The sequence below is a fragment of the Myotis brandtii genome, unplaced genomic scaffold (genome assembly GCF_000412655.1).
Source record: "Myotis brandtii unplaced genomic scaffold, ASM41265v1 scaffold231, whole genome shotgun sequence".
NCBI lineage: Eukaryota > Metazoa > Chordata > Mammalia > Chiroptera > Vespertilionidae > Myotis > Myotis brandtii.
Window position 1 is genome coordinate 1,446,994 of NW_005358689.1, and position 11,914 is coordinate 1,458,907.

The window sequence follows — 11,914 nt, forward strand, 5'->3', positions numbered from 1 at the left end:
TTGGGGAGGTAGCCCATGAGCCTGTGGGCTTTGATGCCACTGTCTGACTCGTATCGGGAGCCAGGGCTTCTGTTGTGTATGAAGTGAGGGGCAGCGGTCCCAACGTCTATAGCAATCTTTGGCACATCTAAGTGCTCAATAAATTTTTTTTTTAAGTGTAAAGCAGGTTGACATGATCTATCCAAGATAGCACCACCCTCCTGCCCAGGTATATGGTTTACTTGATGGTAGAGACGGCGTCTGTTTCATTCACCTCTGTGTCTGCAGTGCCGGGCGCATAGTAGGTGCTCACTAAACCCTGGCACATAGTAGGTACTCACTAAACCCTGGCACACAGTAGGTGCTCACTAACCCCTTGCTATTGCTAATGGTATAGGCTCCAGGCGAGCTTGGGGCTGCACACTCCATCTTTTACCGGAGACACTGTGCTCTCCTAACAAATTCGACAGGGATGAGAAAGTGGCAGGAGTGACCCGAGATCCGGCTTTGGCAGGTCCCTCTTGGGAGGACCAGTCCCAGGCCCCTGCGGGCTCCCACTAACGCCTCCTCTCCCCCTTCTTTTTGCCTTCAGCATGATCTACACTTTAGTGAGCTCTTAACTCAGAGACCACGCACGTCGTCAGAGGCTGGACGGGAGCGCGCCGAGGCTGAGAAGTCACTTGTGCGGGCGACGGAAGAAGGGACGGGGTGGGTGAGGAGACCTGGCCGACACGGACTGCCTCGGAAGGAACGGAGCGGTGGCAGCGGGAGCCGAGTTAACCGCCGTGTGTTGTCACCTGTGAACCACAGCAAACATCGCTGTTTCCCGAGTCCACTTCATCTCCCAGCTCCCAGCTGGTCCGCTCTGGTTTCCTGGACCGTGGGAGTGGGGGCTGGGAGGCCCGAAGGTGCCTGCTACCGAACGGAACGACCAGAGTCAGGCTGAGTCTGTGGGACCCACGGTGGGCCTCAGGGGGCCTGGGCTACCCAAGGCTGTTTCCTCCCTGCCAGGGCCGGCCATGCCCTTGCCCTCCGCGGAGGGTCCGGAAGGTGTGCCATGGCCTTCACCGTGGCCAGCGTGACCTGCAGGGTCACCGTGCTCCGCCCTGTTTTGTGAGAGCCCGGCTCAGTGACACCCTGAGCTGGGTTTGGGGCAACGCGTTGCTAATAAAGTTGCCCCAAGTCACGGACGTGGGGTGGGGTGGGCTGGGAAGGGGGAACCAGGGAAAAATGACTTGGAGAAACATTGACTCCACGTTCAAGGTGTTACCAGCCAAAGCCATCACAGCCCCCGAGTGCAAATCCACTGGTCGGCACTCGTCAAAGCCGCGTCTTGCAAGGAACCCCCAGCTGCTCCAAGGCCGCTCTGAACGGTGGGCATTCGGCAGCTCGGAAAGGAGACCACATAGTAACAGCTTCGTTTTACAATGCCGCGTCGTTCATGCTGCTTAACCCGAGGATGCTCGCTTCTTTAGGATTTTCCACGTGGCATGCTCTCCGTTTTGAGGAGGAGTTGTGGCAGGAGGTGGTCAGTAACGGAAAGGCTGAGATGCGTAGGATGCTCAGATTGGGCGCAGTGACTTTTGACCTTATTCCCCCCACTTCCCCTCTTTCCTCCTGTTTGACGCACGGGGTATTTATTGTACATGTGCCCAGCTCCCGCCGGAGCCCTGTGACTCAGGCTCAGGAATGGTGTTGGTGGGACACGCGTGTGCTATGTTGGACACACGTGTGCTATGTTGGACACGCGTGTGCTATGTTACAGCACAGGGACAGCTTGAGTATCCGGCCCACCTGGCCGTCTCATGTAGGCCTCATCCCTGGCTGGCTGCGTCTCCATAGGGTTGGTGAACTGGTAGGTAGAGAAGGGCAGGGTTTCCAAAAGGGCATTTGGCTTCTAAAAATTCTATAGGAAACAAAATGCAGACGTCTGCCTTCAGGCTGAGGTTATGAAGCCGGGGACGTCGAGGCACTAATTTTGGGACCAGGCTTCCCCTCGACCGATCCCGTGGGCCCAGCTGGGTACGTGTGGTTGGGACAGAGTTGCCTTCAGGGCTGGTTGCCTTGGTCTTTGACGTCATTCCTGAGGAGACCTTCGTCCCGAGAAGCAAGCCTTGCGTCCAGGCTGCTGGCAGCAGTGCTGTCTCCACAGCCGCCTCACAAATACAGTGGATGAGGGCGTCCGGGGTCCAGCTCATTCTCCCCGTGGAGCTGTTGGGTTAGTTGTGTACTTGCCTCCTTCCAGGAAGATTTGAACGAGCTTATAATAGTGGACACCAGGACACAGGGACTGCTCTAATGGGAACTCAGCTTTATAACGAAGATGAACACAGAGATACCCGTTTCCTGAGAGAGTATTTACCGCGACTGAGCATTAAATCCACGATTTCTCTTAGCGGTAAATTGCAGCAATTCACAGAGCGCTTAACATTTCACACTTTGCTTTCACTCCTTCTCCTTTGACCCTCCTCTCAAGCCTAAGAAGTTGATACTGTTCTTTTCCTCTAAGTGAGGCAGCTGAAGCCCAGAGAGGGCCAGTGACTTACCTATAGTCACACAGCAGTCACAAACCTGCCTCTGAAGCTACTAGTACATCGTCTGACTTTAAAAACCCCATGTCCGCCCTAGCGGGTTTGGCTCCGTGGTTAGAGCGTTGGCCTGCGGACTGAAGGGTCCTGGGTTCAGTTCCAGTCAAGGGCATGTACTTGAGTTGCAGGCTCAGTCCCCGGCCCCGATCAGGGGGCATGTGCGGGAGGCAGCCAATCGATGTGTCTCTCTCACATTGATGTTTTTCTCTCTGTTCCTCTCCTCCTCCTTTCCATTCTCTCTCAGAATCAATGGGGGAAATGTCCTCGGGTGAGGATTGACAAAAAATAAAAAACATTAAAACCCATGTCCTTTCCTGAGTCCCGCCTGAGTGCTGGCAAAACAGCTTAGGGTCCGATGAAAGCTTGGTTGGTAACATCAACTTTCGGAGACGAGAGCTTTAAAATAGAGCCATTGCGGAAGCGCGTGGTTGCCGGTCCCCTGGGCGCCAGCCTGGCTCGCTGGGCTGGGGGAGGTTCTTCGCTCAGGCGGTGGGTCCTTTGAAAGCTGCCAGCACCTCGGAGGCGGTGCTTATGTTTCTGAAAGAGAAACATCCACAGTTTCCCTCCCACAAGTTGTGCTGGGGAAAAAACACAAAACCCCAAGGAGTTGGTTGGGAGTTTGAGCCGCTTTTCAATCCCTGGGGCAGCCGACCACGAGGATCAGAGAGCAGAGCCTGTGCGGTGTGCCGGGCGCCGAGCTGAGTGGCGTTTGCCAGGACCTCGCCCGCCGGCACCATGATCCCACAGAGCAGCCTGTTCTGATCAGGGACCAGGAGGCTCAGGGCAGGTGCGTCTTCCTGGGGGACCTGCCAGACATCAGCCCAGGCCTCCGGGGACGTGGCCGGTAGTCACAGTAGCCACTCCCCGAGGTGCCCAGCGTGATCCTCTGCCCGCCCTGTGCTGCTGTCCGGTCCTCACAGCCCCAGGCGGCCGCCCTGTCTCCTTGCTGGCTGAGCAGCGCCCGCTGCTGGTCAGGGCGAACTTTAACCCCAGTCTGCTCCTGCTCACATGGCTCCATCTGCCTGGCCAGCTCTGTCCCTCCTCGCTGTCAGAGGGAGGAAGGAGAGGGAGGCGTGGCCCTCGGGTGGATCTCGCAGGGAGTGGTACCCCTGGTGGCCCCTGGTGGCCCCTGGTGACGGGGAGCTGTCCCTGCGGAGTCTGAGTCTGGGCCCTGGGACAGAGTTTCTGGGGGCACAGGCAGCACGGAGGGCGGTGTGGGTAGCCTGGTCCCTTCTCCTAGGGAGGCTGGGCTGTTGCGCCCACAGAGTCAGCTCAGGCCCTGGGGATGGCACCGAGGCCTACTTTTCACTTGGCCGAGCGGCGGGAATAGTGGCCCCTCTGCACGGACTTGTTACACAGACGCGATGAGCTTGTGTTTGCGGAGAACTTCGAAGGGGGCCCGCCCGCGGTTAGCCTACCAGCTCTGTAGGGGTGAGCTTCCTCGCCACCCTCCCTGTGCCCCGTGCCATCCAGGGCCAGCGCCTGGAAGGGAGGGACTCGCCGGGCCCCGTGGGGAGGAGGGACGACCCTGCACCCCGCTGCCCTCCCGGCTGTCGTGTGCGGAGGGCAGTGCAGGCTGGGACCCGAGACCTCTTTTAATGCCATGTTCTCCAGCCAATGTGAGCATCCGCCCTGTGTCAGGCCGTGTACGCAGCACATGACACGCATGTTCTCCTGGAATCCCCACCACGTGTTGAAGTAGGAACTCTGCCCGTCCCCAACGGAGCGCCGAAACCCTGCAGCTTTCAGAGGTTAAACAGTGGAGCCACGGTCACAGTTATCAGTAAGTCCCGGGGCCTGGACTCCAATAAGAGTCTTTTCGACCCCAGGCCTGGACCACTTCTGTGTTCCAGGCAGGACAGGGGGGACCATGGGATGGGAGAAGAAGAGAAAAGGGAGAAAAGGCAGCAGGCGTGGGGCGGTCTCGGGAGCGTGGCTCACTCACCTCTCTGCCCCACAGCAAGCAGCTCCGCGGGCGTAAGCACAAGACTTTGGGCTGCGGGATCTTGGGGAGCCCTCCTGAGACTCAGCTCTCCCAGCTCTGCAAGGGGGTGATGCTGTCTCCCCTTCGCGTGTGGCTGTGATAAAGTCACTCGTCCCGGCCGCTCAGCAAATCTCCCCTCCGGACGCCGAGTTAAAGGGAGGATCACATAGACCAGCGGTTCTCAACCTGTGGGTTGCGACCCCTTTGGCGGTCGAACGACCCTTTCACAGGGGTCGCCTAAGACCATCTGCATATCAGATATTTCCATGACGATTCATCACAGTAGCAACATGACAGTCAGGAAGTAGCAACGAAAATAATGTTATGGTTGGGTCACCACATGAGGAACTGTATTTAAAGGGCCAGAAGGTTGAGAACCACTGACATAGACTAACATGGCAACACGCTGCTCACAGTCGCAGGTGGCAGCGTTCAGTGCCTCTCAGCTTCCTTCCTGTCCGCCCTCGATCCCGGGAGCAGAGAGTCTCAGGCAGGAGACGCGGGGGAACGGGGCTGAGCCCTCAGAGAAAATCTCCCCGTTCCTTCCTATTTTTAGGCCTGGTAACGGCACCGGCGTGGAGTAAAATTGTCACCGTGACGACAGCTCTGTTCTCCCCGAGGAGAGATGCATGCCGCCAGCGAAGTGTTTTGACAACAGTTGATTGCGCTCACGCTGTGTCCTCGCACAGATCCATCCCGCAACCCTCTCCATTCTTGCACTGGGGCTGCTCTCCTGCCAGACGTGCTCAGGCAAACGGCATCCGATCTCTGGTCTGGGGCTGCCTCTCCAAGCTGGCCCTCTGGGGTTGCCTCTGCTCCCAGGCCTTAGGCAGAAAGCCACCACCATGGTGGCGAGGCCTGGGGTGTGCCCTGTGCCTGGTCTCATTCCAGGCAGAGGGGACAGTGAGCGGAGCAGAGGGGCCCTGCATTCCTAGGGAGAGCGGGGGACAGGCCTTAGCTTCGTTCTGGCTGGGAGCCGGGAGCAGTGTCCTCGTCACCAGGAGCTCTGCACGTGATGGGAATATTTTGCACGGCGGCGTCCGTAGAGGAGAAAGATCATATACTAACACCTTGGATGGGCATTCAGTTGCTCCCGGCAATCAGGGATAGAAACAGGATGGGCATAACCACGAAATTGTGTCTTCCAGGCTCTGCCCCAGCCTCTGTGTGGTCATTTCTGCTCCTGTTCACTTCTGCCCAGAGAGCTCTAGATGCCCCTTCCTGATCGTGAATTTGACCCCTAGGACACCACGTCATGCCCACATTTCCTCCCTCCCTGGCCAGTGGTGCACTGGTGCTGGCTCCCACGGGCTTGTGAGAGGCAATGGTTCCATTTCTAAAGGATTTTGCTAAGCAGTTGTTAAACACGGCTATCGTTAAAGCTGGTTATGCAAGCTTACAGTTAAATAAATGATGTTAAAAACAAAGGTAATAGATAGTCAACATTTATCACCTCCTAATTATTTTTTAATATATTTTATTGATTTTTTACAGAGAGGAAGGGAGAGGGATAGAGAGTTAGAAACATCGATGAGAGAGAAGCATCCATCAGCTGCCTCCTGCACACCCCCCACTGGGGATGTGCCCGCCACCAAGGTCCATGCCCCCAACCGGAATCGAACCTGGGACCCCTCAATCCCCAGGCCGACGCTCTATCCACTGAGCCAAACCGGCCAGGGCCATCACCTCCTAATTATTTTACCATCTTCTTTGTTCTCAAGGTTCTGTCTATTGTGTCCATGGCAGCAATACCATATAACAGCACGCTACCGTGCGTCTTTCCCATCGTTGTCAGTGATGTCTTGGTGGTAGCTTGAAACGGGCTATGGTGGGAGTATTTACACCACAGAAATTGGCAAATACTACAGGTTTGTTCCCTCCGGCTCCCTCCCCGCCCCCCGCCCCACCCCGCCTTCCTTCTCCAGGGCTAGTTGTTAGCCGTTTACTAGTACTCACTGTTCACATTTCCCAGCTCTGGCACACAGCATGGCCACAGGGGCCGGGCTTGCTGACAGCTTTTAATCCTCATCACTCACTCACTCATCCCCAATATTATAGCTCTGTGAAACTCTGACAGGCCTCTGTGTGCTCCCCCTCCTCTCTGCCTTTGTGTTTTTGGGCGGCCTGGACAGTCCTCATTTTGACTGATGAACGTAGTCTTGCCCCATCACTGCCTTTGTCTCTTCTATTCACATGCCTCAATGACTTTGTGAGTTTAGTAATTTGACGTAAGATGGGGGAGGAGCAAAGGGAAGCGTCATATCATGGAGCCTGTGACCTTCACCCTTTTCCTCTCCCTTTCTCTCAGTCTTCATGTGTTTCTTCTAAAGATACATGAATAAATGAGACTTCCACCCTCCTCACCCCAACAATGTATTTTACAATTATCATGATTGCAATGGCCGACATTTCTTGAGCAGTTATATTCCATGCACTATGGTAAGTGCACTGCCTATCAGTGATGGCGAACCTATGACACGCGTGTCAGAGGTGACACGCATACTCATTTTTTTGGTTGATTTTTCTTTGTTAAATGGCATTTAACTATATAAAATAAATATCAAAAATATAAGTCTTTGTTTTACTATGGTTGCAAATATCAAAAAATTTCTATATGTGACACGGCACCAGAGTTAAGTTATGGTTTTTCAAAATGCTGACACGCTGAGCTCAAAAGATTCGCCATCACTGGCCTAAGTGATTACTGTTACATTCCATGCACTATAGCACGTGCACTGCACAAGTGATTACCATTATGGTAAATGCACTGCATTAGCGATTACTGTTATATTCCATGCACTATGGTAGTGCACTACACAAGTGATTACCATTATATTATGGTGAGTGCATTGTATAAGTGATTACCGTTATGGTAAGTGCACTGCGTAAGCGATTCCCGTTATATTCCACGCACTATGGTAGTGCACTGCATAAGCGATGACCGTCTATCCCAAACCATACGCCCACTGTACAGATGATGATCCTGAGACCAGTGATGCTGAAGGTCACCCGGCTGGAGTTTCTGTGCCGTTTGTTTGTTCATCTCGCGTTTCTTTCAGCAGAACCTCCCTGGCCACTCACTGGCCACGGCCAGCCAGGTTTTCCCATGTGGCCAGGAAGATGGATTTCGTAGCACAGGGGCTGCCCCATCGCAGGCGGTGGGAACATCCTACGGAACTGGATGGGAACATTAGGCATGGCAGGAAGATTAATTAGCAGACATGCCAGAGTAAGCAATCACTTTGTTAAGCCTCCGACTTGGCCTTCATTGCCACCATTAGCGAGCAGAAATCGGCTTTTGCAGGGTGCATTCAGCAGCTAACGGTATTGAACGCTCTGTAAAAGGTCTTCTCTCAGAATGATTTTCTCTCATCTGTTTAAGTGGATGCTACGTGTTTTTTTAAAAATATTAAATTTTGCCGTCTTGTGGCTTGCCTCACAGCTGCTGAAGAAGCAGGGGGCTTTTGAAAGGTGACAAAAGTAAAAATCCTAGAGGAAGGCCTGTGGGAAATGTACATTTCAAACATGTATACACCCCCGCCCCCTCTGCTAATTGAAATGAGAGGATAAGGAGTCAGATTTCCCCAGGAAAAGTAGAGAAATCACTTACATACCAAGCACTTCATCCCACTCTACTGTGCTTATGTCTCATTTCATTGTTTATAGTTTCATCCTGTTTCTGGTGTGTTCTCATTCACCAAGCTGTTGAATGGAGGACTGGAGATAAATAAGATCTATTTCTGAGACGGGGAGTGCTCATTCATTCATTCATTCATTCAACAAACACCCGTTGAGCTTTGGCATGTGAGGTATGACTGAGTGGATTTTCAGCTCCCAGACATCCTGACAGATGCTGTGAAGTTTAAAGAGAAAAGGGAATAAGGTAGGTGAGACAAGCGTCTTGTTCCTAAACGATCTTGAAGTATCATTAGAAAATAAAATTAGTGCCCGGCCAGTGTGGCTCAGTGTTTGAGCATTGACCTTTGAACCTGGAGGTCACGGTTTGATTCCTGGTCAGGGCACATGCCTGGGTTTCGGGCTCCATCCCCGATAGGGGGCATGCAGGAGGCAGCCACTCAATGATTCTCTCTCATCACTGATGTGTCTATCTCTCTCTCCCTCTCTGAAATCAATAAAAAATATATTTAAAAAAAGAAATTAAAATTGGCATGAAACAATCAAGAAATAAGACAAGCCCTAACCGGTTTGGCTCAGTGGATAGAGCGTCAGCCTGCGGACTGAAAGGTCCCAGGTTCAATTCCGGTCAAGGGCATGTACCTTGGTTGCGGGCACATCCCCAGTAGGGGGTGTGCAGGAGGCAGCTGATCGATGTTTCTCTCTCATCGATGTTTCTAACTCTCTATCCCTCTCCCTTCCTCTCTGTAAAAAAATCAATAAAATATATATTTTTTAAAAAGAAATAAGACAGAACTCGACCATGCTGGTCGCGGCAGGAGGCATCATTCGACTCGCCCCCGAGAGGGCTGCAATATCCAAGTCAAGGTGCTTAACATGCAGAAAAGGTGGGTAAAAATAAGCCTTGCTCATTAGCTGCCCCCCTGCCCTACACAGCTGTCCCCAAATCTGTCTTGTTCCGCCCAAGTGTAAGTAGTCTCCCTCCTTAGAAGTGGCCAGAGGGAGGGAAATGAGCCGGCTGGAGGAGACCAGTCATAACTCATCACTCTAAGAGGCTTCAAACTCTTTATATGAAAACAAAACAAAACACAACGCCTCTCAGCTGTTGAAACCAGGCTGGGTGCTAAGGGCTTTCCATGCATTATTGGATCGAATCTGCCACCAACTCCGCAAGGCTCTTCTCATTCCGTTTTACAGAGGAGGAAAGCAGGCTCAGCAACGTGAAGTCGCACGCTCAGGCTCACGCAGACAGTGCCAGAACACCGGGAATCAGACCCTGGGCACTCTTGTCCCACGGCCGGGTGAGTCTCGCTAGACCCCACGTGGTCAGTGGCTGGCCAGCTGCCGAGGTTAGCAGGTGCACTGTCAGACCTCGGCCCTCATTACTGTCATTATTGGCCTGATCCGTGGCTGACAGGTGCTCTGCAGTGAGGCTGCTTATGAAGGAAAAAGCCTGAAATTAAAATCCCTCTTGCTGGCCTAGCCTGTGCGGCTCAGTGGGTAGAGCGCCGGCCTGCGGACTGAAGGGTCCTGGGTTTGATTCCTGGTCAGGGCACATGCCCCGGTTGCAGGCTCGATCCCCAGTAGGGGGCGTGCAGGAGGCAGCCGATCAATGATTTTCTCTCATTGATTTCTCTCTCCCTCTCTCTCTCTCCCTCTCCTTTACTCTCTGAAATCAATAAAAATATTAAAAAATAAAAGTCACCTAATTTTTAATATATTTTTATTGATTTCAGATAGGAAGGTAGAGGGAAAGAGGTAGAAACATCAAAGATGAGAGAGAATCATGGATTGGCTGTCTCCTGCACACCCCCCTACTGGGGATCAAGCCTGCAACCCGGCATGTGCTCTGACCAGGAATTGAATGGTGACCTCCTGGTTCACAGGTTGATGCTCAACCACTGAGGCACGCCAGCCAGGCAAAAATCACCTAACTTTTAGTCCTCGGGTTTTAACCAGTGTGTTTTGAAGAATTTGCTGGTCTAGAAAGTATTCTCGTTACATTTAAAATAATTAGTGTCTCTAACCAGGTCTGCTTCACTGTTGGAAGGTGCTTTTCTTTCCAGTTAGTGAAGTCTGGTAGGAGTGAGAATTATGAAGGGCTAAAAAAATATTGCTTACATTTTAACACACGAACAAAGGTCCTACTTGAGTAACCAGTATTTTTTACCGGTCCACTCTGTTTTGCATTTCTTTGACTCTCCATGAAGAGCAAATGATTTTTTGACACTGCTTGGTAAGAGGAAGTGAAAAGACTATTATAAGAAAGGCTGCATTAAAGATATGGTCCCAGAAGCTCCCAACCCCTGAAATATGTGTTTAAAGATGCAAGTTCAGGCATCAATGTTACTGTAATTGAAGAGCCCTTGAGGAAGACGGCTTGCTGCTCTTCAGCGAGGAATGGCCAGCAGCCCCAGAACCCACACTGAGGGAGGACAGCGGGTACTGAGGTGTGCATATGTCCACTTTCTACCTTGGCCTTATTCCCCACACAGACTTGAGTCCATGTATCATCTAAGTTTGTAACATTGAAAACACGTGGGGGGCCCTGGCCAGTTTGGCTCAGTGGATAGAGCGTCAGCCTGCGGACCAAAGGGTCCCAGGTTCGATGCTGGCCAAGGGCACATGCCCGGGGTTGTGGGCTCGACTCCCCCCAGTCGGGGACGTGCAGGAGGCAGCCAATCAATGTTCCTCTCTCATTATTGATGTTTCTATCTCTCTAGCTCTCTCCCTTCCTCTCTGAAATCAATAAAAAAAAATATTAAAAAAAAAAAAGCCAAGAGCTTTCTTAAAGAAAAACACGTGGGGGAAGTTATCATTTAGCTCAAGGTTCTACTTTCGGGATTTCAAAACCAAATTAAATTTGCATTTGGGTAACACAAAGCTACCTATATCTGTATAGAACGAACGTCTCCGTGAATGTACAGCTAGCCAGCACTTCATTTGTGAAGGCAATAACAGAAGCTGGGTCATCTTCGAACACCTATCACTTACCAATAAATATTCTTAGATACTGTGCTTCAGTCGTTTCTGGGTCCGAGTTTTTTTTAATTTATTTTTTTCCTTTGTAATTGGTTACTGTTGATACCACCGTGGCATCTCGATTAACCAAGGGGTGCCCGCCTTTCAGATGGTTTCCTGTTGTGGGAGAAAGATTTAGACTCCGTTATGCAAACTCTTGGTCTAATCCAGTGGTTCTCAACCTTCTGGCCCTTTAAATACAGTTCCTCACGTTGTGACCCAACCATAAAATTATTTTCGTTGCTACTTCATCACTGTCATGTTGCTACTGTGATGAATCGTCATGGAAATATCTGATATGCAGGATGGTCTTAGGCGACCCCTGCGAAAGGGTCGTTCGACCGCCAAAGGGGTCGCGACCCACAGGTTGAGAACCGCTGGCTAATCTATAAAACGGGGTAACAACACCCACCACGGGATTGTAGGAGACGACAGGTAGAAACAGCAAAGCCCAAGGCCTCGCCTGGACACAGTAGCGCCCCGATTGCTCGCTCTCCACTGCGAATGAGGTTAGAGGTTTTCCCGAGTTCAAAGCTAAGCGGCCCAAGGCAAACAGGCCAATCAAGGGAGGAAAAAACAAAGAAAAGAAAGAAAGTCGCTCTTTGCCAGGGTTCCCAGAATCACCTGTCCGCGGCCTCGCCTCCTCCCGCCGTCAGGCCCCACGCGGGGGACACGCAGGGGGTCGTGAGCCTGGGCAGCCGGTGCA

General features: G+C 52.2%; 1 protein-coding gene across 2 annotated transcripts in view; it reads left to right on the forward strand.

Annotated features, from left to right (window-relative positions):
* CNIH3 (cornichon family AMPA receptor auxiliary protein 3) overlaps positions 1 to 2,297 on the forward strand; it is a 124,837-nt gene extending 122,540 nt beyond the window's left edge. For both annotated transcript variants that reach the window (XM_005866500.2, XM_005866501.2), the window contains exon 6: positions 572 to 2,297. In XM_005866500.2, the coding sequence (XP_005866562.1) occupies positions 572 to 599 (28 nt within the window). In that variant the 3' untranslated portion in view covers positions 600 to 2,297. The remainder of the gene's footprint in view (positions 1 to 571) is intronic.
* Positions 2,298 to 11,914: the final 9,617 nt, after the last annotated feature.